At 42.9% G+C, this 25,324-nt stretch overlaps 1 protein-coding gene across 1 annotated transcript in view; it reads right to left on the minus strand.

The window, feature by feature from the left end:
- Positions 1 to 956: 956 nt before the first annotated feature.
- LOC109899655 (mitogen-activated protein kinase 14A) overlaps positions 957 to 25,324 on the minus strand; it is a 42,121-nt gene continuing 17,753 nt past the window's right edge. The window contains exons 3-12 of the mRNA XM_020495081.2: positions 17,902 to 17,960; positions 16,981 to 17,092; positions 16,812 to 16,841; positions 16,564 to 16,611; positions 15,853 to 15,967; positions 15,539 to 15,610; positions 9,243 to 9,322; positions 5,030 to 5,108; positions 4,430 to 4,603; positions 957 to 4,335 (exon numbers count right to left, since the gene is read on the minus strand). Coding sequence (XP_020350670.1) covers positions 4,268 to 4,335; positions 4,430 to 4,603; positions 5,030 to 5,108; positions 9,243 to 9,322; positions 15,539 to 15,610; positions 15,853 to 15,967; positions 16,564 to 16,611; positions 16,812 to 16,841; positions 16,981 to 17,092; positions 17,902 to 17,960 — 837 coding nt within the window. The 3' untranslated portion in view covers positions 957 to 4,267. The remainder of the gene's footprint in view (positions 4,336 to 4,429; positions 4,604 to 5,029; positions 5,109 to 9,242; positions 9,323 to 15,538; positions 15,611 to 15,852; positions 15,968 to 16,563; positions 16,612 to 16,811; positions 16,842 to 16,980; positions 17,093 to 17,901; positions 17,961 to 25,324) is intronic.

Consider the following 25,324-nt stretch of genomic DNA (forward strand, 5'->3'; position numbering starts at 1 on the left):
AGGCTATCATAGTCCTCCCTAGTAGAATACCTAAATATGTAATTTAATTTAAAATTAGAGCCTAGATAATGGTGATTTTATTACTTACAGGTATGTTTGATTAGGCTACATGTTATGTTGTGCACATACACACACAGCACAGAAGCCCTTTATTGAAAACATAAACGATGCTGGATATGTCTCCTGTCTGATGTCATTATTTTTTACAGTCTATGGTCGAATCCTTTTAACGAAGCTGAGAGACTTTGAATTAGCCTAACACGGAACCCAAACCGGCTGCGTGTGTGCACCATCGTGCGCTGTCATGCATAAATGTATTTTGTCCCCCTACACCAAACCTGATCACAACACACAGGTTAAAATATCAAAACAAATTCTGAACCAATGACATTAAATTTGGGGACAGGTCAAAAAGCATTAAACATGTATGGCAATATAGCTAGTTAGCTTGCACATGCTAGCTAACGTTAATTTGTCCTATTTAGCTAGCTTGCTGTTGCTAGCTCATTTATCCTGGGATATAAACATTGAGTTGTTATTTTACCTGAAATGCACAAGGTCCTTTACTCTGACAACTAATCCAGTCATTCTAGTCATCTCTCCTCCTTCCTGCCTTTTGTTCTTAATTGGTCCTGAATGTGTCCACCAGAGGGAGCCACCTGATAAATCAACGTCAGGCCTTTTGGCTCCTCCACATTCCCTTTCTACCTTTTTATGATTCCTAATTTTTTCAACGTGCAAAATATAAACTAAACCAAAATGCAGTCAAAATAAAAACATTCCATCTTCAAGTCTATGGTTTTATCTCCAATATTGATACATGAATAAAATAGATGACGTAGAAAACGTTAAAGTAATGTCTATCATGACGTTACAACACAAACTAAACCTGAGGGAAATGGATCACCGCAGGCCCTGGATGAATACAGCAAGGAAGAATGACAGAGCAGACAGGCCAGTTCTGAAAAAGAATATCCTTTATTTTCTAACAGTGGTATTAACAGGTGACATTACCTGCTCTCATGGTTCTGAATGTGGGGAATCATTAAAGTACAAAGTAAACATGGTCTGTCTGTTAAAAACATATAAATCAAATAAACAACCATAACAATAGCAAAATAAGGTAACCAATACTCATTGCATGATCAGCCAGATTATAAATAGTCATTTTATCTTCATTCTGCAGGATAATTGCTGTGACAGAGAGACAGAGAGAGAGAGACAGAGAGCGAGACAGAGAGAGAGACAGAGAGCGAGACAGAGACAGACCGAGAGAGAGAGAGACAGAGACAGAGACAGAGAGACAGAGAGAGAGACAGAGAGAGAGAGACAGACAGAGAGAGACAGAGACAGACCGAGAGACAGAGAGAGAGAGACAGAGAGAGACAGAGACAGACCGAGAGAGAGAGAGACAGAGAGACAGAGAGAGAGAGACAGAGAGCGACAGAGACAGACAGAGAGAGACAGAGACACAGAGAGAGAGAGAGAGACAGAGACAGAGAGAGACAGAGAGCTGGCTGGAGGACAGTAACCTAACTATGTTACTGTGTCAATACAATGTTTGAGGTTTCTGTGTTACCCCTCTGTGTTACCCCTCTCTCTGTGTTGTGTTAACCTCTGTTACCCCTCTGTGTTACCCTCCAGCATCCTGCTGCTGTAAACATGAAAACACAAGGCTGTATCACAAAGCAGGATCAGTGGGTCAGGCAACACACGTTCCTACACGATCAGAAATATCTTTCCAACATTAAGAAACGGGCATGCTATAACGGACTTGACAGTCCCAACAACTCTTAGCTTTTTAAAACGGGCATGCTATAACGGACTTGACAGTCCCAACAACTCTTAGCTTTTTAAATGAGCCAGACAATCAAGAGCTGCGGTTCTAATCATTAATCCAAACAGCTGCGTTTTGCAACGAAAAACAAGAGTTTCTATTAGACAAGTTCAGGTAGGCCCCGCCCAGTTTCGTTTGCTTCCGTTACAGTTGATTATTTTTCAAACCGAACCGACGTAATGAATACGCCCCGGCTGTAGGCCTATCTGTTAGTGATCCTGCTATGATACAGCCCTCAAGTGGACACTCACTGATTTACACAGAAAGACCACAGCTCTGTATGTCACAAGTCTATGTTCAGAATGCAGAAAATGGTAAAAAAAAACATTTTGAAACATGCAATTAGAAAGCCCATTTGTTTTAAAAACGTTTTCTCCAGTTTTATGCCTAATGAACACAGAGAGACAGCTGGGGGAAGAGCTAGCGACGGGTTCAAGTCCATTTGAAACAAATTGAATGACTTTGACACCAACACTGATTTTGATAGGTAGTCTACTGCTTCACAGAGCCAGAAAAATCCCCACCATGAGCAGTCATAAAATAATATGAAATAAAAAGTAGTTACTGTGTTAAGATTCAGGCATTGCTTTGTCTTGAATTAGAAGAGATTCTGAATATTGTCTGGTTTGAGCACTGTACTGTATAAATTAGAAGAGATTCTGAATATGGTCTGGTTTGAGCGCTGTACTGTATAAATTAGAAGAGATAAATATGGTGATCGCTCTATGGGAATAATCACAGTACATCCTATATGGCAACATATTCCCTATTTAGTGCACTACTTTTCAACAGGGCCCTATGAAATCTGGTCCAAAATAGTGCACTATATAAGGAATAATGTGCTATTTTGGCATGCACTCAGAGACTACCATGTACACATGAAAAGGGGTTACATACAGTAGGGGGTGCTAGCATCCCACACATGTAATAGAACAGAATAATAAGATACATCTACGGACATACAGTTATTTAAAAATACATTTCAATATGATTGAAATCACATTGTCAACAACCAGGAGTGGGAATCCAGTGATTTCTGAAGACTTCCTATAGATTCCTCGAATGTTATGTTATTAATTGGATCTCTATGCCTATAGCCATCTAATGGAAGCTCCAACTCTGAACCTCAAAGCACTCCACAGAGCAGACACTATGGAGACTTGGGAAAACCCATTCTGATTTCAGCATCAGTCTTGTAATACGGGGTTGGAGGACTTTAAATATATTCTATTAAATAACATTTTGTGACAGTCACATAATCTCTCCACTCATTTTTAAATCAGACTACACAGAGGACAGGACAGAGCTCAAGGAGGCAATGATACAACAACGGAGTGAAAAAAAGAAACAGACAGAGACGGGTAGAAAAATAGATAAGTTAAGAGGCAAGGATAAGCGAATAAACTACCAAGCCCCTCCCCCCTCTCTCTGGGTGATTGACTTGAAAAGATGGATGTCAAAACTTCTATATGATTAAAGTTAAAACTGGTGTACATTCTAATAACAATCCCTCTGAGTATGGAACCTGCCAGTCTCTCCTAAAGGAATGCGAAGGGGCAACGTTCTAAGCCTTGAGGGTTCTATGTGCTCTATGATAATAGGAACTTCTAGGCAGTATTACTATTGGTGCACAGTATCAGTTATTTACAAGAGGGCAGCCTTATTTACACATCTAAAATCCTGCCAGGCATAACAACAGCGTACAGTTTGACAACGGAGACAAGGTTTTGTCGTAGACGAGCAGGTCATGACCACTGTTGTATTTCCTACAGACTTCTATCCAAAAGGCTATAAACTACAGACCATAAATAACAGCTCCGTAAGTGCCATGGTTTGTTGGTTAAAAACCATGTGATTGTTGTTTCGATATTGAACATTAAAATCTGAGCACCTTTTCCAGGAATTTAGGTCATTTTTGGCAAATAATGTGACTTAATAAACTCTAAAACACACAAACACTAGATAATATATTACAAAGTCATTTCCACAATTCTTCCCAGGGACCCAATCAAAGACGATATATTACAGCAAGCAGGAGGAGGGTGTAGGGGGGAGTCACCTTTGACCCTTGACCTCTAACCCCAGAAATGAATGATGGCAGGCACTTGAATGTCGTGGCTTCCTGTTTGTTTGTTTGAACTAGTCTGGTGAGTTGAACTAGTCTGGTGAGTTGAACTAGTCTGGTGAGTTGAACTAGTCTGGTGAGTTGAACTAGTCTGGTGAGTTGATAGTCCTCACACAAGGTTGCGTGCTCCGGATGTAAGTTGTATCTAAGTACAGATCTAGGATCAGCTTACCCCCAGATCCTAACCTAAACCATTAGGGGATGAAACACAAAACTGGCCCTAGATCAATGTCTACATGCAACTTCTTCCTCACAGTTCAGTAAGAGAAGGAGGCGGGATTAGCAATGACTTCACCCTCGTCCCCTCAGGACTCCATCTCGTCTCCATCGAATGGCAGGGGCTCGAAACTGCAAACCTCCTCATACGTCAACCCTGGGAGAGAGGGAGAGGGAAAACAAGAGAATAAGAGGTCAGTAGACTTGTACAGCACCCAGTTAAATAAGAGTATTTTGTTATGTCCACCTACTTTTCCACTCCTCTATCTCCAGCTCTCTGCTCTCGAAGCTCTGGTCGTATGGCTCGGACTCTGGCTCATCGTCAGGGTCGTGGTACTGGGAGAAGTAGGGGTGGGCCAGGGCCTCGGACGCTGTGATTCGCTTATCAGTGTCCAGAACCAGCATCTTCTCTAACAGATCCACCGCTAGTGGCAGAGAAAGGGATTGTAAACAGAGTGCGTCTGATTAGACCGTGTGAGGGAGTGCGTCTGATTAGACCGTGTGAGGGAGTGCGTCTGATTAGACCGTGTGAGGGAGTGCGTCTGATTAGACCGTGTGAGGGAGTGCGTCTGATTAGACCGCGTGAGGGAGTGCGTCTGATTAGACCGCGTGAGGGAGTGCGTCTGATTAGACCGCGTGAGGGAGTGCGTCTGATTAGACCGCGTGAGGGAGTGCGTCTGATTAGACCGTGTGAGGGAGTGCGTCTGATTAGACCGTGTGAGGGAGTGCGTCTGATTAGACCGTGTGAGGGAGTGCGTCTGATTAGACCGTGTGAGGGAGTGCGTGTTAAACAGTGTGTGTGTGTGTGTGTGTGTACATATATTACACTACACAGACTAGCCCATTATTACCTTGTGGGTTAGCGCCAACAAACACATCAGCAAAGTTCCTCTTGAGCATCTGGGGAAGGGAGTTGATGTAGTTTCTGGCCTGTCAAAGATACACACATAGCGGCTCAACACAGCTCAAAAACACACTGGGTAAAAAACACAGAATTGACTTCAACTCTTCCCACTGTTTCTGAAATCAAGTGATCCCCACAGGACGGCTATGAAGATAGCTTTCTGTACAGTTAGGGCCAAAACTTGATCAGAATGTGTAAATCATGCATGGATGCCAATGGGAGGAGGACATGTCAGTTACGGGCACAGTGGATGTACAGGTAACTGCCAAAATGAAAGGAAACACCTGAGTAAACAAAGGGATAAAAAGTATATTGAAAGCAGGTGCTTCCACACAGGTGTGGTTCCTGAGTTAATTAAGCAATTAACATCCCATCATGCTTAGGGTCATCTATTAAACAAATAAATCACCTAAATCATATTTAATGAAATGTTTATCTATGTTGAAAATTCTTATACCACATTTCATTTCCAAACTTTTTAGGAGATCATGTCAACAACTTCTTTTTAGGAGATCATGTCAACAACTTCTTTTTAGGAGATCATGTCAACAACTTCTTTTTAGGAGATCATGTCAACAACTTCTTTTTAGGAGATCATGTCAACAACTTCTTTTTAGGAGATCATGTCAACAACTTCTTTTTAGGAGATCATGTCAACAACAACTTCTTTTTTATACTTTTCCTTTTTGGACTTTGTGCTCCATTTTGCCTGACTGCTGCCTCAAACTCTCACTGCTCAAAATGATAAGTGCATCTTCCATTTTGCCTGACTGCTGCCTCAAACTCTCACTGCTCAAAATGATAAGTGCATCTTCCATTTTGCCTGACTGCTGCCTCAAACACTCACTGCTCAAAATGATAAGTGCATCTTCTCTTTGGGCATGCTTGGAATCCAATAATATATGCCTGGACTATAATTTTTCTGGGTAGGTATGCATATTGAAGTATCAACTCAACCATAAAAAGCTTTACTGATAAAACAAAAACAAACTGAGATCTCAGTGACTTTAAAACAGGGGTCTCAAAGGGGCACAGGGGGTTTAAAGTGTGTGTGTGTGTGTGTGTGTGTGTCTCAGTCACCAGATCTCAACCCAATTGAACACTAATAGAAGATTCTGGAAGCAGCGCCTGAGACAGCGTTTTCCACCACCATCAACAAAACAACAAAATTATGGAATTTTGTGTGGAAGAATGGTGTCACATCCCTCCAATAGAGTTCCAGACACTTGTAGAATCTATATCAAGGTGCATTGAAGCTGTTTTGGCGGTTCGTGGTGAGCCGACGCCCTATTAAGACACTTTATGTTGGTGTTTCCTTTATTTTTTGACAGTTACCAGGAATTTGGGCATTCAAAGCACTCTGGGAAGTGGTTTTACATCAGAGACAAAAGGCAGACTTGTGCAGAGAGAGGGTGGGAAGAGCTCTGCAGAGTGGAACAAAATTCTAGGGGAATATTGTCATCAAACAAAAAAAATAGCAAGGTGGATTGGCTTTCAGAGGGAAAAGGGCATTGGTTGACGACTCCAATTCTGTCTCTGCCTGGGTTCCGTGGACAGAGAGCAATATCAAATCAGAGTTTGTCACATGACAGAATAAACAGGTGTAAACCATACAGTGAAATGCTTACGTACAAGCCCTTCCTCAACAATAAAGAGTTCAAGATCAAAAGGTGAGAAAAAATAAATTGTATCTTAAAGACATGCTACGGAGGTTTTTTGTCTTAAACATCCCACTTTGGTCTGGATGTGTCAATGTGTAGTTCACACATGCATAATCTATGAGCAGAATTACTGTCTTACCTCAATTAGCCACGAAATCCCTAGTTTGATAGTGTTTTCTGGAATCTGTGCGTTATCATTTCCCCCCACATGGGCCAGCCCCCTAGCAATTAGTTTCAACCAATGAGCTTCAGCCCCTCGCCATCTGAGCGACAGCTAGCAAGACGCACACACAGCCGAGAGAGAGAGGGCATTGACGTGGTGCACATACAGTGTCTATAGAAAATCTACACCCCCTTGAACTTTTTTTCACATTTTGTTGCGTTGCAAAGTGGGATTGAAATATATTTAATTGCAATTATTTTGTCATTGATCTACAGTTCATAAAATACTCCAAGTCAAAGAGAAAAAAAATGCTACACATTTTACAAATTAAATACCTAAAATATAGTTTTGTTTAGGCAAGTTTTTCAGGAAGAAAATAAACAGGTACCAGCAAAATCCTACAGCAAATCTTCAGTCTGCTTTACACCAGACACTGGGAGATTAATTTACCAGGACAATAACCTACAACACAAAGCCAAATCTACACTGGAGTTGCTTACCAAGAAGACAGTGAATGTTCCTGAGTGGCCAAGTTACAGTTTTGAATTAAATCTGCTTGAGAATCTATGGCAAGACATGAAGAATTTTGACAAGAATAACAGGCAAATATTGCACAATCCAGGTGTGCAAAGCTCTTATGAAACCCCCAAGAGTACTTATCTAACCAAGGTATAATAGCATTTTCATTTACCTTTAACTTTTTAAAATCTATTTTTCTTCCACTTTGACAAGAGTATTTTGTGTAGATTGTTGACAAAAAAATTACAATAAAATACATTTTCATCCCACTAAGTAAGACAATAAAATGTGAATAATCCAAAGGGGATGTAGACTTTCTATGGGCACTGTATCGGCACATATGTGACGTAGTACGCAATTTCCGGGGACCACGTTTGCCCCGTGAGCTTTCAGAACTACTCGCTAAAAAGTATACAAAAAGTACTTTTTAAAAAAGGCATGGAGAATCTCTTTAAAAAAGGCATGGAGAATCTCTTTAAAAAAGGCATGGAGAATCTCTTTAAAAAAGGCATGGAGAATCTCTTTAAAAAAGGCATGGAGAATCTCTTTAAAAAAGGCATGGAGAATCTCTTTAAAAAAGGCATGGAGATTCTCTTTAAAAAAGGCATGGAGATTCTCTTTAAAAAAGGCATGGAGATTCTCTTTAAAAAAGGCATGGAGATTCTCTTTAAAAAAGGCATGGAGATTCTCTTTAAAAAAGGCATGGAGATTCTCTTTAAAAAAGGCATGGAGATTCTCTTTAAAAAAGGCATGGAGAATCTCTTTAAAAAAGGCATGGAGATTCTCTTTAAAAAAGGCATGGAGATTCTCTTTAAAAAAGGCATGGAGATTCTCTTTAAAAAAGGCATGGAGATTCTCTTTAAAAAAGGCATGGAGATTCTCTTTAAAAAAGGCATGGAGATTCTCTTTAAAAAAGGCATGGAGATTCTCTTTAAAAAAGGCATGGAGATTCTCTTTAAAAAAGGCATGGAGATTCTCTTTAAAAAAGGCATGGAGATTCTCTTTAAAAAAGGCATGGAGATTCTCTTTAAAAAAGGCATGGAGATTCTCTTTAAAAAAGGCATGGAGATTCTCTTTAAAAAAGGCATGGAGATTCTCTTTAAAAAAGGCATGGAGATTCTCTTTAAAAAAGGCATGGAGATTCTCTTTAAAAAAGGCATGGAGATTCTCTTTAAAAAAGGCATGGAGATTCTCTTTAAAAAAGGCATGGAGATTCTCTTTAAAAAAGGCATGGAGATTCTCTTTAAAAAAGGCATGGAGATTCTCTTTAAAAAAGGCATGGAGATTCTCTTTAAAAAAGGCATGGAGATTCTCTTTAAAAAAGGCATGGAGAATCTCTTTAAAAAAGGCATGGAGAATCTCTTTAAAAAAGGCATGGAGAATCTCTTTAAAAAAGGCATGGAGAATCTCTTTAAAAAAGGCATGGAGAATCTCTTTAAAAAAAGGCATGGAGAATCTCTTTAAAAAAGGCATGGAGATTCTCTTTAGAAAAGGCATGGAGAATCTCTTTAAAAAAGGCATGGAGAATCTCTTTAAAAAAGGCATGGAGAATCTCTTTAAAAAAGGCATGGAGAATCTCTTTAAAAAAGGCATGGAGATTCTCTTTAAAAAAGGCATGGAGATTCTCTTTAGAAAAGGCATGGAGATTCTCTTTAAAAAAGGCATGGAGAATCTCTTTAAAAAAGGCATGGAGAATCTCTTTAAAAAAGGCATGGAGATTCTCTTTAAAAAAGGAAACAACATGGGACTTGTGGGAAGGCCTGCTGCAGCCTGTATGAAGTGGAGGGACCTGGGAAGGACGTGTCGTAGTGCCTCACCTCGTGGCTGGGCATCTGGCTAATGAGACAGGCCGGGGGCGTTCCTGTCAGCCTCATGATCTGCTGCAGCTGGTTTATATCTTTCAGGCTCAGGGTCAAGGGTCACACATCATTCTGTCACACAGGTCAAAGTGTCCCTAAACTACAGTTGAAGTCAGAGGTTTACATACACTTAGGTTGGAGTCATTAAAAAAACTCATTTTTCAACCACTCCACAAATATCTTGTTAACAAACTATAGTTTTGGCAAGTCGGTTAGGACATCTACTATGTGCATGACACAAGTCATTTTTCCAACAATTGTTTACAGACATATTATTTCATTTATATTTCACTGTGTCACAATTCCAGTGGGTCAGAAGTTTACAAACACTAAGTTGACTGTGCCTTTAAACATCTTGGAAAATTCCAGAATATGATGTAATGGCTTTAGAAGCTTCTGATAGGCTAAATTGACATCATTTGAGTCAATTGGAGGTGTACCTGTGGATGTCTTTCAAGGCCTACCTTCAAACTCAGTGCCTCTTTGCTTGACATCATGGGAAAATCAAAAGAAATCAGCCAAGACCTCAGAAAATAAATTGTAGACCTCCACAAGTCTGGTTCATCCTTGGGAGCAATTTCCAAATGCCTGAAGGTACCACGTTCATCTGTACAAACAATAGTACACAAGTATAAACACCATGGGACCACGCAGCCATCATACCGCTCAGGAAGGAGATGCGTTCTGTCTTTTAGAGATGAATGCACTTTGGTGTGAAAAGTGCAAATCAATCCCAGAACAACAGCAAAGGACCTTGTGAAGATGCTGGAGGAAACAGGTACAAAAGTATCTATATCCACAGTAAAACGAGTCCTATATCGACATAACCTGAAAGGCCGCTGAGCAAGGAAGAAACTGCTCCAAAACCGGCATAAAAAAGCAAGACTACGGTTTGCAACTGCACATGGGGACAAAGATCGTACTTTTTGGAGAAATTTCCTCTGGTCTGATGAAACAAAAATATAACTGTTTGGCCATAACAACCATCGTTATGTTTGGAGGAAAAAGGGTGAGGCTTGCAAGCCCAAGAACACCATCCCAACCGTGAAGCACAGTGGCGGAGGCATCATGTTGTGGGGGTGCTTTGCTGCAGGAGGGACTGGTGCACGTCACAAAATAGATGGCTTTATGAGGAAGAAAATTATGTGTATATATTTTGATCAACATGTCAAGACATCAGTCAGGAAGTTAAAGCTTGGTCGCAAATGGGTCTTCCAAATGGACAATGACCCCAAGCGTACTTCCAAAGTTGTGGCAAAATGGCTTTAGGACAACAAAGCCCTGACCTCAATCCTATAGAACATTTGTGGGCAGAACTGAAAAAGTGTGTGCGAGCAAGGAGGCCAGCTCTTACACCAGCTCTGTCAGGAGGAATGGGCCAAAATTCACCCAACTTATTGTGGGAAGCTTGTGGAAGGCTACGCGAAATGTTTGACCCAAGTTAAACAATTTAAAGGCAAGGCTACCAAATAATAATTGAGTGTATTTAAACTTCTGACCCACTGGGAATGTGATGAAATAAATAAAAGCTGAAATAAATAATTCTCTCTACTATTATTCTGACATTTCACATTCTTCAAATAAAGTGGTGATCCTAACTGACCTAAGACAGGGAATGTTTACTAGGATTAAATGTCAGGAATTGTGAAAAACTGAGTTTAAATGTATTTGGCTAAGGAGCATGTAAACTTCCGACTTCAACTGTAAATACTGAATAAATGTTTTCCTATTTTTGTGAGTGTGAGTGTGGGTTGGTGGCGGGGTAGAGAATAAGATGAGGTGATGAGAGTAAATATAGGTAGAGGAGGGAGGGGGGTAGAGAGGACTGAGAGCCATGCTGTGCTATTGAATAGAGACAACATGCTTTTAGATCACAGCCAGCAGAGAAACATGTGTCAGAGGAACAGAGAAACATGTGTCAGAGGAACAGAGAAACATGTGTCAGAGGAACAGAGAAACATGTGTCAGAGGAACAGAGAAACATGTGTCAGAGGAACAGAGAAACATGTGTCAGAGGAACAGATGAACATGTGTCAGAGGAACAGATGAACTCAGATGGACAAGAGGGAGTCAAGAGCATTACAGGGCAGCTCTACTCAATGACAACGAGATAAGTGTTTCCCAACTCTGGTCCTCCAGGACCCCCCAACAGTACACAGTTGTATTGTAACCCCGGACAAACACACCTCATTCAACTTGTCAACTAATCATCAAGGCCTCAATGAGTTGAATGAGGTGTATTTGTCCAGGGATACAATACACATGTGTACTGTTGGGGGGTACTGGAGGACCAGAGTTGGGAAACTGAACTAGATGGTTCTCTTTGCTTCTCTTAATAGACACACTATGGAAGTTTTTAGTTGCTAATTGGTTACCTTAAATATTGGCTTTAAGAATACAAGAATATAGACAGAGCAGCCCATGTATCTGGGAGCTGGACATACACAGGGATCTATGGTGTTGAGTTAGAGTTACAGTGAGTGGCTATATAAGGGCAGGACAGGAAGAAAGTATAGTAGTTTAGGAGGTTGTCATAGTAACGCAGGACCCAGTCCTTCAAAGATAATTTGTAAAAATCCACATAACTTCACAGATCTTCATTGTAAAGGGTTTAAACACTGTTTCCCATGCTTTTTCAATGGACAATAAATAATGAATGAACATGCACCTGTGGAACGGTCGTTAAGACACTAACAACTTACAGATGGGCGGCAATTAAGGTCACAGTTCTGTAAACTTAGGACACTAAAAAGAGGCCTTTCTACTGACTCTGACAAACACCAGAAGAAAGATGCCCAGGGTCCCTGCTCATCTGCGTGATCGTGCCTTAGGCATGCTGCAAGGAGGCATGAGGACTGCAGATGTGGCCAGGGCAATAAATTGCAATGTCCGTACTGTGAGACGCCTAAGACAGCGCTACAGGGAGACAGTAAGGAGAGCTGATCGTCCTCGCAGTGGCAGACCACGTGTAACAACACCTGCACAGGATCGATACATCCAAACATCACACCTGTGGGACAGGTACAGAATGGCAGCAACAATAACTGCTAGAGTTACACCAGGAACGCACAATCCCTTCATCAGTGATCAGACTGTCCACAATAGGCTGAGAGAGGCTGGACTGAGGGCTTGTAGGCCCGTTGTAAAGGCAGGTCCTCACCAGACATCACCGGCAACAACGTCACCTATGCACAAACCCACCGTCGCTGGCGGTGCTCTTCACTGACGAGTGGCGGTTTTGTCTCACCAGGGGTGATGGTCGGATTAGCGTTTATCGTTGAAGGATTAGCATTAGACCGAGGCCTGTACTCTGGAGTGGGATCGATTTGGAGGTGGAGGGGCCATCATGGTCTGGGGCGGTGTGTCACAGCACCATCAGACTGAGCTTGTTGTCATTGCAGGCAATCTCAGTGCTGTGCGTTACAGGGAAGACATCCTCCTTCCTCATGTGGTACCCTTAAAATGCAAATGTATGCATGTATACAGTGGGCTCCAAAACTACTGGCATCCCTGACTGGCAATGTACAAACAATACTTAAACAAATAGAAACAATATCATTATAGAGATAAACTCAAAATACCAACGTGTGAGAAACACTGTACTTTATTCATGTTTCAATGGAACCAACCAAAATCATACAATCATTACAATTATCCTCTTGCAAGGATAACAGCATGGAGTCTTTTCCTGTGATGTTTGACAAGGTTCAGGAACACATTTGGAGGGATTTTGGACCATTCCTCTATGCAGATCCTCTCCAGATCCTTCACATTCTTGGGTTTGATCTTATCAACTGGCCTCTTCCATTCAGCCCACAGGTATTCGATTGGATTGAGTTCCAGCGACTGAGATGGCCACGGCAGAACATTGATTTTGTTGTCACAGAACCATTTCTGTGTGGATCTGGAGGTACGTTTTGGGTCATTGTCTTGTTGGAAAGTCCACCTACAGCCAAGTCCCAGCCTTCTGGCAGAGGCAACCAGATTGTCAGCCAAAATTGCCTGGTACTTGGTGGAATTCATTATGCCATCAATCTTAACCAGTGACCCTGGACATCTGGAATTAAAACAGCCCCAAAACATCACTGAACGACCACCATATTTCACCGTGGGGTGACTCTCCTTGTATGCATCTCTGTTTCACCGTGGGTATGAGGTGCCTCTCCTTGTATGCATCTCTGTTTCACCGTGGGTATGAGGTGCCTCTCCTTGTATGCATCTGTTTCACCGTGGGTATGAGGTGCCTCTCCTTGTATGCATCTCTGTTTCACCGTGGGTATGAGGTGCCTCTCCTTGTATCCATCTCTGTTTCACCGTGGGTATGAGGTGCCTCTCCTTGTATGCATCTCTGTTTCACTGTGGGTATGAGGTGCCTCTCCTTGTATCCATCTCTGTTTCACTGTGGGTATGAGATGCCTCTCCTTGTATGCATCTCTGTTTCACTGTGGGTATGAGGTGCCTCTCCTTGTATACATCTCTGTTTCACCGTGGGTATGAGGTGCCTCTCCTTGTATGCATCTCTGTTTCACTGTGGGTATGAGGTGCCTCTCCTTGTATCCATCTCTGTTTCACTGTGGGTATGAGGTGCCTCTCCTTGTATGCATCTCTGTTTCACTGTGGGTATGAGGTGCCTCTCCTTGTATCCATCTATGTTTCACCGTGGGTATGAGGTGCCTCTCCTTGTATGCATCTCTGTTTCACCGTGGGTATGAGGTGCCTCTCCTTGTATCCATCTCTGTTTCGTCACAAAACATGCCGATGCTGTTTCTGACCAAAACGTTCAATTTTGGTCTCATCTGACCAGAGCACCTTCTTCCAGTCATAAGTTAAATGAGGTTTGGCAAACTCCAAGTGCCTGTGCCTGTGCCTGTGCCTGTGCCTGTGTCTTGGGGTCAGAAAGGGATTTCTTCTAGCAGCCCTTCCAAAGAGCCTGTGGTTGTGAAGGTAGCGTCTGATGGTGCTTTTTGAAACCTGGTGTCCCCAAGACGCCACCAAGGCCTGCAAATCTTTCAGTGATTCTTGGGGATTTTGTTGCTTCTCTCACGATCCTCCTCCCCATCCTGGGGGGCAAAATGCATTTGCGTCCTCTACCCGTGAGGTTTTCCATATCTTTAGAATTTGTAAATAATTCCCCTGACAGTTCTCAGTGGAAATTCAATCGTTTGGATCTTGGATCTTCTTGTAGCCATGACCAGATTTATGAAGGTCTACGACCATCTTTCTCTTTTCAACTGCCAGTTCTTTTGTTTTCTTCATGGTGTTGGACGACAAAGGGATATTGCATGTGTGTTCTAGTTTTTATACCCTAGTGAAACAGGAAGTGATGTAATGGCTCAATATAGTTCCTCAATAGACTTCCTGGTTTAATTTTGGTAGATGTTATTTACAATAATCTTTAAGGGTGCCATTAATTGTGAAACCTTGATTTGGAGGACATTGATTTTTAATTAAATGAATAAATTATTTTGGTTGGTTCCATTGAAACATTAATAAAGTACAGTATTTCTCACATGTTGGTATTTTGAGTCTCTCTATAATGATATTGTTTATATTTTTTAAGGATTGTTTGTGGATTGCCAGTCAGGGGTGCCAGTAAATTTGTAGGCCCATAAACATGTATATGTATATATAGGCCCATTAAAATGTACACATACTTCCTATCTTATTTTAGATGTTCAAGAGTGGGCAGATCTTTTTTCTCTCTCTATTTTTTTTATACCCCCTTTTTCGATCTTGTTTCATCATTGCAACTTTCCAACGGGCTCGGGAGGCGAAGATCGAGTCATGCGTCCTCCAAAACATGACCCGCCTAACCCGGAAGCCAGCCGCACCAATGTGTCGGAGGAAACACCATTCAACTGACGACCAAGGATCAGCCTGCAGGCGCCAGGCCCACCACAAGGAGTCGCTATGAGCCAAGTAAAGCCCCCCCCCCCCACCCCGGCCAAACCCTCCCACGCTGGGCCAATTGTACGCCTATGGGACTCCCGATCACGGCCGGTTGTGATATAGCCCCGGTTCGAACCCGGGTCTGTAGTGACACCTCTAGCACTGCAATGCCCCCAAAAATATAATTTTCCCCCCAATAATAATTTCCCAAACAAACAAAACAATTAAACCTCCCGCGGGCCATATTGATTGGGCTCGCGGGCAAGATCCATATGTTACCCACCCTTGATGTAGGGGTTAGGGGTCAATATTGCATTTGTCCATTAGAACTTTTCTCCGTCACCATGACGACAGTGAAAGGATACGGTCGGTGCCGGGGAATAACGTCCGTCCAGTGAGCAGCTCTGCCATGATGCAGCCGACTGACCAGATGTCCACTACAACAACAAAAACATTGTTACCATCCATTCATGTAGTTGTCGGTTTTCTTGTGTGTGTGTGTGTGTACTAGATGAGTATGTACCAGGTGTGTGTTGTATCTGTCATGTTGTAGTGATAGTTAGTATATCATTACCTGTCATGTAGTAGTGATAGTTAGTATATCATTACCTGTCATGTAGTAGTGATAGTTAGTATATCATTACCTGCCATGTTGTAGTGATAGTTAGTATATCATTACCTGTCATGTTGTAATGCATCCAGTTCAGCATGATCTCTGGGGCGCGGTACCACCTGGTCGCTACATAACCAGTCATCTCATCATCAGTGTGTCGCGCCAAACCAAAGTCCAGGATCTGACAGATAAATTAAGAGAAGGGTGTGTGTGTGTTGTATATGCGTGGGTGTATGTGAAGATAGGGTTAGCTTTAAATTGCCACAGCAGATTAAATCCTACGCTTTTAACCTCGTGTGTGTGTGTGTGTGGAGTGTATTAAAGCCACTCTAATAATAATGATGAGCACACAGTACTGTAAACAGTACCATCCAACAAGAACTATTACTGCTGGTACAAATTGTGTTATTACATGTTTTATGTTGCTGATCTGAATGTTGGCCACTGTCAGGTGTTTAATTATTATTATATATATATTTTTTAAAGACAACTACAGTAACATATTGCTTTCTAGCTGGAGAAGAGGAGCTGATCAGAGCAGATGCTAGATCTTAATTTGTCCCTGCTTCTCACAGCACCAAGATAATTCTGCAGCAACAGGAAATGTGAATTATTATGTGGATTATAATTAATGGACATTGTTGTAGAGGTTGATACATTTTTCGTGAGCGGAAATCAAGCCTGCCATTTTAAACCTTTAATACACTACAACAGAGTGATCAGATTAAGACAGCAGATCTATAGGCACTAAGCAGGGTACAGTAGGCCAATATTTACCTTGAGCTCACAGTCCTCATTCACTGCCAGATTACTGGGCTTCAGATCCTGTGGAGAGAGGGAGGGAGGGAGGGAGGGAGAAGGGAGAGAGAAGAGAGAGATGGAGGGAGGGAGAAGAGAGGGAGGGAGGAGATGGAAAGAGAGAGGGACGGAGGGGAGAATAAGGAAGGTATTGAGTAATATTCCCACCCTCCACCCCATGCAAGCATCTTGATTTAAATATGAAATGTAAATATGATGTAACTTACTCTGTGGATGATGTCTGCTGAATGGATATACTGCAAAACAAAACAACAAGTAAGAACACTGCATACCTACGGAACCTTTACCTGCTGCAGCTATGGAAAAACACAAGACAGACAGACAGGACAGACAGACAGGACAGCCAGGACAGACAGCCAGACAGGACAGACAGACCTTGAGTCCCCTGAGGATCTGGTATATGAGGAATTGCACATGGTCGTCTGTCAGCTTCTGACACTTCACTATGTTGTTGAGGTCCGCCCCCATCAGGTGGGTCACCAGGTACCTGCCAATCAAAAAAAGAAAAGAAAAGGAAGACAAGTTGTCACCATGGCAACACAACAAGAGAGAGTATGAAAGAGAGAGCATGTCTCCTTTGCCAGCACTACGAATTTCAAGCCATAAACACTGCTAAAAGCTTTACATATCCTTTAGGGTGAACCAGGGAGAGCGTTGTGTGTGTGTGTGTGTGTGTGTGAAGTGATATGAAGTGAAGGATATTGCGTCAGTATTCTGCACACACACTGGCAGCCATGGAGAAAGTGGAATGGTTGTTACCATGGAAATAAGGAATAATGTGTGCATGTGGTAATCCTGCATGTTTCTTACTGAGATGAACCACACAACAAACCATACGAAATAAAGATCTGTAGAAATTGGTTTGTTTAAATAAACTATTATATTCCACATGCATGTGTGTGTGTGTGTGTGTGTGTGTGAAGTGATATGAAGTGAAGGATATTGCGTCAGTATTCTGCACACACACTGGCAGCCATGGAGAAAGTGGAATGGTTGTTACCATGGAAATAAGGAATAATGTGTGCATGTGGTAATCCTGCATGTTCCTTAGTGAGATGAACCACACAACAAACCATACGAAATAAAGATCTGTAGAAATTGGTTTGTTTAAATAAACTATTATATTCCACATGCATGTGTGTGTGTGTGTGTGTGTGTGTGTGTGTGTGTGTGTTTGTGCATCCGCGCATGCGTTCTGCTAGGCAATTCAAACTCCACGTGCTATACGAACTGCCAGAGAGAGGGGGGGGGGATAGAAGTGGAGGAAAGAGAAGGAGAATGAAAGTGATTACTCACACGTCGTTGAATTCCTCTAGGCTGGTGGCAGGCGTGAACACATCCAACAGACCAATCACCTAACAGCAAAGGTCAAAAGGTTACACAACATTCTACACACAACAGACACGACTCACACTAGAGATAAAGGTCACACTAGAAAAAAATATTGTCCGTGTCTGAATAACCGTACTGGCGTTCTAAATTCCAAGCAGACCACCATAGTCCCTGTGCCCAAAGAAGCGAAGGTAACCTGCCTGAATTATTAAGTGCTTTGATAGGTGCCTTGATAGGCTGGTAATGGCTCACATCAACAGCATCATCCCAGACACCCTAGACCCACTCCAATATGCATACCACCCCAACAGATCCACAGATGACGCAATCTCAATCGCACTCCACACTGCCCTTTCCCATCTGGACAAGAGGAACACCCATGTGAGAATGCTGTTCATTGACTACAGCTCAGTGTTCAACACCATAGTACCCTCAAAGCTCATCACTAAGCTAAGGACCCTGGGACTAAACACTTCCCTCTGCAACTGGATCCTGGACTTCCTGACGGGCCGCCCCCAGGTGGTAAGAGTAGGCAACAACACATCTGCCACGCTGATCCTTAACACTGGAGCTGTACTTAGTCCCCTCCTGTGTTCCCTGTTCACCCACGACTGCGTGGCCAAACGACTCCAACACCATCATTAAGTTTGACGACACAGCTGTGGTAGGCCTGATCACAGACAAAGATGAGACGTGATCAAGACAAAGGAGCTGATCGTGGACTTCAGGAAAAGGCAGGCCGAACAGGCCCCCATTAACATCGACGGGGCTGTAGTGGAGCGGGTCGGGAGTTTCAAGTTCCTTGGTGTTCACATCACCAACGAACTATCATGGTCCAAACATACCAAGACAGTCGTGAAGAGGGCACGACAAAACCTTTTCCCCCTCAGGAGACTGAAAAGATTTGGCATGGGTCCTCAGATCCTCAAAAGGTTCTACAGCTGCAACATTGAGAGCATCCTGACCGGTTGCATCACTGCCTGGTACGGAAACTGCTCGGCATCTGACTGTAAGGCGCTACAGGAGGATAGTGCGAACGGCCCAGTACATTACTGGGGCCAAGTTCCCTGCCATCCAGGACCTATATAACAGGCGGTGTCAGAGGAAAGCCCATAAAATTGTCAGAGACTCTAGTCACCAAAGTTATAGACTGTTTTCACTGCTACCGCACGGCAAGTGGTACCGGAGCGCCAAGTCTAGGACCAAAAGGCTCCTCAACAGCTTCTACCCCCAAGCCATTAGACTGATGAACAATTCATAAAATTGCCACCGGACAATTTACATTGACCCATTGATCCCCCCTTTAGTACACTGCTGCTACTTGCTGTTTATTATCTATGCATAGTCACTTCACCCCCACCTACATGTACAACTAGCCCGTACTACTGTTTATTATCTATGCATGGTCACTTCACCCCCACCTAACCTTTAACCCTGCACCCTGCTGTATATAGCCTCGTTATTCTTATTGTGTTACTTTTTATCATTACTTTTTATTTTAGTTTACTTGGTAAATAGTTTCTTAACTCTACTTGAACTGCACTGTTGGTTAAGGGCTCGTAAGTAAACATTTCATGGTAAAGTCTACACTAGTTGTATTCGGCGCATGTGACAAATAAAGTTTGATTTGAATAGTAGGCTGATTGGTTATGTGAAAATAGAACGTTTTCTATTTTCTAAACTGTAGTATGATTTAAAATGTCAGGATGTCATACTCATAGCTTGTATGCTATTGAGGAAGAGATGAGTCTTTTCTGATCTAGGTGTGTTTGATAACAGCTAATAAAATCTGCTGATAATCACAGAATGGGACCAGCTGTAGCAAAACGGAGGACTGGAGGGAAACAAAGCAATTCCACATTAGATGATGTATTCTCAGTATGGGTGAGTAGAAGCAGCCTTGTTTTGGTTCATTGTGTTAATGAAGAACAGAAGAAGCGTGTACTAGATCTGGCTAAATTAGTAACATGTATTGAACTTCGGAGCAAGGCGCCTGCCAAAGGAGTTATAGCTGGAGTCTCGTTGGATATAGATGATTGGTACCTTAGTCAGAAAATCCCAGGAGTAGTCAGTGCACATCATCTGACCCGTATGGTGATCGGGAGGAAGGAGAAAAGCCTGTCGAAAAGCCTGTCGATACACTGCATTTGTGTCCAAACCATTACAGTGTGGAAATTGTAAAGAATTTGGTCATGTGTCAAATGTTTGCAGATGGGAGAAGTATGATATTGAAGAATCTGTGAATGGAAACTGTTGCCACTGGACTTCCTTGAGTGCCTGTTAGGGTGAAGGAGATTGAGGTGTGAAGGATCAGGGCTGTGCAGCTGATCTCCTATGTGGAGGAGGTGAAGAGAGATGAAGGGGGAAGAGGCAACAGTGTTGAAGATATGGAGGTGGATCCATTGAAACCAGTTGGTAGTGTTTTAAGTCAGTTGGGTGATCTGGATACACTCATTGTGAAGAAAGTGGATTTTACGTCATTTATAGCCACAACACAAGTGTTTAAGAAGTCCAGGAAGCTGGACATCATTATATCTACAGCCAACATGTTTTTGGGTCTCCAAGACGTCACGGCAGAAGCACGACAAGGACTATTTGTCGCTAGGAAATGTTCCACTCTCACAGGTGGCTTCTGAGGCTGTGTTAGGACCTGATTAGGATTAGAATTAGAATCAGAATTTTACCTGATTAGAAACAGCTTATTCTTTTCTTTTTCAACACAACTGATTGGCTCAAATGCAATAAGAAGGAAAGAAATTCCACCAATGAACTTTTTAACAAGGCACACGTGTTAATTGAAATGCATTCCAGGTGACTACCTCATGAAGCTGGTTGAGAGAAGGCCAAGAGAGTGCAAAGCTGTCAAGGTAAAGGGTGGCTACTTTGAAGAATCTCAAATATATTTAGATTTGTTTAACACTTTTTTGGTTACTACATGATTCCATATGTGTTATTTCATAGTTTTGAAGTCTTCACTATTATTCTACAATGTAGAAATAGTAAAAATAAATAAAAAACCCTTGAATGAGTTGGTGTGTCCAAACTTTTGACTGGTACTGTATATTTTAGACTGCTTGTCGGATCTTGGTCGACCAACAGCCTATCGACCAGTTGACTAAATGGGGTCAGCTCTAAGGACGATTATCACACCGTATGTAGTTTTAGTAAGTAGTAGGCAAGACCGATTCGGACATGGCCATTGACACTGACACAAAACAAACATGTGGTCTTCTTTCAATTGCTAAAACCCTTCAGGGTGAATGAGGCAATGTGCACAAATAGAGGGAATGGTTTCCAACGTCATGGTGAGACTGTGCTACCACCCGGTGTCCTTGACATGATCCATCACTTTGTTTTAACATTTGACAACCGAGAACATCATGTTTCATTTAAAACAAAGATGATGGATTTTAGACTCCAGTAACGTGGGGTTGTTCTCAAAGCTCTGGAACAGCCTACACCACCGTTCTCCTCTCCTCACAAGGCAGAACATCCAATCAAATGTTATCGTAGGTGCAGCGAAATGCTTGCGTTTCTAGCTCCAACAGTGTAGTAACACCTAGCAATACACACAACAGAACGAAATAGCAGAACGAGCACTGTCAGGAATATAAAACAGTAGGTGGACACCCCTTCAAATGAGTGGCTATTTCAGCCACAACCTTTGCTGACAAGTGTATAAAATCAAGCACACAACCATACAATCTCCATAGACAAACATTGGCAGAAGAATGGCCTTATGGAAGAGCTCAGTGACTTTCAAACTGCCTCTGGAAGCATCGTCAGCACAATAACTGTTTGTCGGGAACATCATGAAATGGGTTTCCATGGCTGAGCAGCCACACAAAAAAGGCTAAAATCACCATGCACAATGCCAAGCGTCGGCTGGAGTGGGGTTAAGCTCACTGCCATTGGACTCTGGACCAGTGATGAATCACGCTTCACCCTCTGGCAGTCTGACCAACGAATCCGTGTTTGGTGGATGCCAGGAGAACGCTACCTTCTCGCATGCATAGTGCCAACTGTAAAGTTTGGTGGAGGAGGAATAATGGTCTGGGGCTGTTTTTCATGGTTCGGGCTAGGCCTCAGTTCCAGTGAAGGGAAATTTTACACTACAACATACATTGACATTCTGTGCTTCCAACTTTGTGGCAACAGTTTGGGGAAGGCCCTTTCCTGTTTCAGCATGGGGAAGGCCCTTTCCTGCCCCCATTCACAAAGCGAGGTCCATAAAGAAATGGTTTGTCAAGATCTGTGTGGAAGAACTTGACTGGCCTGCACAGAGCCCTGACCTCAACCCCATCGAACACCTTTGGGATTAATTGGAACGCAGACTGCGAGCCAGGCCTAATCACCCAACATCAGTGCCGACCTCACTCAGCAATGTTCCAACATCTAGTAGAAAGCCTTCCCAGAAGAGTGGAGGCTGTTATAGCAGAAAAAGGAGGGACCAACTCCATATTAATGTTCATGATTTTGGAGAGCAGGTTACATAGTTTTGGCCATGTATATAAACACAATATAAACAAATAAATAGGCAACATGTAAAGTGTTGGTTCCATGTTTCATGACCTGAAATAAATGATCACAGAAATGTTCCATACGCACAAAACATGTATTTCTCTCAAATTCTGGGAACAAATTTGTTTACATTCCCTGACAGGTGTGGCATATCAAGAAGCTGATTAAACAGCATGATCCTTACACAGGTGCACTTTGTGCTGGGGACAATAAAAGGCCACTCTAAAATGCACAGTTTTGTCACACTAAACAATGCCACAGACACCTCAGGTTTTGAGGGATCGTGTAATTGGCATGCTGACTGTATGAATGTCCACCAGTGCTGTTGCCAGAGAATTGAATGTTCACTTTCTATCATAAGCCACCTCTGTCATTTTTGAAAATTTGGTGGTACGTCCAACCTGCCTTACAACCGCAGATCACGTGTGACCACTCCAGCCAGGGACCTCCACATCCTGCTTCTTCACTTGCTGGATCATCTGAGACCAGCCACCCAGATAGCTGATGCAACTAAAGAGTATTTCTGTCTGTAATAAAGCCCTTTTGTGGGGAAAAACAAATTCTGATTGGCTGGGCCTGGCTCCCGAGTGGGTGGGCCTGGCTCCTCAGTGGGTGGGCCTGGCTCCCCAGTGGGTGGGCCTATGTACTCTCACTCTCCTATGCACCACCCATGGCTGGGCACCTGCCCAGTCATGTGAAATCTATAGGTTAGAGGCTAATGAATTTATTTAAATTTTCTGATTTCCTTATATGAACTGTAACTCAGTACAATTGTTGAATATACATGTTTGTTCAGGATAGTATTAGTGTGTGTAGATTTGAATCTAAAATGGATTAAATTAAAAAGTGTTCCTCATCAATCTACACACAATACCCCATAATGATAACCCAAAACAGGTTCTGAAATTTATGAAAAATAAAAAACTGAAATACCCTACTTATATAAATATTCAGACCCTTTGCCATGAGACTCAAGATTGAGCTCAGGTGCATCCTGTTTCCATTGATCGTCCTTGAGATGTTTCTACATCTTTATTGGAGTCCACCTGTGGTAAATTCAATTGATTGGACATGATTTGAAAAGGCACACACCTGTCTATAAGGTCCCACAGCTGACAGTGCATGTCAGAGCAAAAACCAATACATGAGGTTGAAGGAATTGTCCGTAGAGCTCTGAGACAGGATTGTGTCGAGCCACAGATCTGGGGAAGGGTACTAACACATTTCTGCAGGATTGAAGGTCCCAAAGAACACATTGGCCTCCATCATTCTTAAATGGAAGAAGTTTGGAACCACCAAGACTCTTCCTAGAGCTGGCCACCCAGCTAAACTGAACAATCGGGAGAGAAGGGCCTTGGTCAGGGAGGTGACCAAGAACCCGATGGTCACTCTGACAGATCTCCAGAATTCCTCTGTGGAGATGGGAGAACCTTCCAGAAGGACAACCATCTCTGCAGCACTTCACCAATCAGGCCTTTATGATAAGAGTGGGCAGGCGGAAGCCACTCCTCAGTAAAAGGCACATGACAGTCCGCTTGGAGTTTGCCAAAAGGCACCTAAAGACTCTCAGATCATAAGAAACAATATTCTCTGGTCTGATGAAACCAAGATTGAACTTTCGCCTGAATGCCAAGTCTCATGTCTGGAAGAAAGCTGGCACCATCCCTATGGTGAAGCATGGTGGTGGCAGCATCATGCTGTGGGGATGTTTATATATATATATATATAATAAATAAAATGTATGGACAGTATAAGAATAGAAAAGGTGTGTACAGCAGTAGTTATATAGGAAGAGTCTTGACTAGAATACAGTATACACACAAAGTGGGTAAAACATTATGTAAACATTATTAAAGTGACCAGTGATTCCATGTCTATGTATATAGGGCAGCAGACTCTAAGGTGCAGGGTTGAGTAACCGGGTGGTAGCCGGCTAGTAACAGTGACTAAGGTGCAGGGTTGAGTAACCGGGTGGTAGTCGGCTAGTAACAGTGACTAAGGTTCAGGGTAGAGTACCTGGTGGTAGTCGGCTAGTAGCAGTGACTAAGGTTCAGGGTAGAGTACCTGGTGGTAGTCGGGTAGTAACAGTGACTAAGGTTCAGGGTAGAGTAACCGGGTGGTAGCCGGCTAGTAACCAGTGCCTAAGATTCAGGATTTGGGTTCTGGGTGGAGGCCGGCTAGTAACAGTGCCTAAGATTCAGGGCAGGGTTCTGGGTGGAGGCCGGCTAGAGGGGAGTGTTTAACCGTCTGATGGCCTTGAGATAGAAGCTGTTAATCAATCTCTCTGTCCCAGCTTTGATGCACCTGTACTGTCTCCACTTTCTAGATGGTAGCGGGGTGAACAGGCCATGGCTCGAGAGGCTGAGGTCCTTCTTGGCCTTCCTGTGACATCGGGTGTGTGCCCTCCGGTGATGTGTTGGGCTGACCGCACCACCCTCTGGAGAGCCCTGCGGCTGCAGACTGCGCAATTGCCGTACCAGGCGGCGAAACAGCCCGACAGGATAATCTCAATGGTGGATCTCTAGAAGTTTGTGATGGTCTTAGGGGCCGAGCCAAACCTCTTTAGCCTCCTGAGGTTGTAGAGGAGCTGTTGCGTCTTCTTCACCACACTGTCAGTGTGTAGGGAACATTTCAGGTCCTCAATGATGTGCACACAGAGGAACTTGAAGCTCTTGACCCTCTACACTGCGGCTCCGTAGATGTGGATGGGAGCGTGCTCTCTCTGTTGTCTCCTGTCATCCACGATCAGCTCCTTTATTTTGTTGACTTTGAGGGAGAGGTTATTTTCCTGGCACCACTCCACCAGGGCCCTCACCTCCTCCCTGTAGGCTGTCTCATCGTTGTTGGTAATATGGCCTACTAATGT

The sequence above is a fragment of the Oncorhynchus kisutch genome, linkage group LG1 (assembly GCF_002021735.2).
Source record: "Oncorhynchus kisutch isolate 150728-3 linkage group LG1, Okis_V2, whole genome shotgun sequence".
In the NCBI taxonomy this organism is placed as follows: Eukaryota; Metazoa; Chordata; class Actinopteri; order Salmoniformes; family Salmonidae; genus Oncorhynchus; species Oncorhynchus kisutch.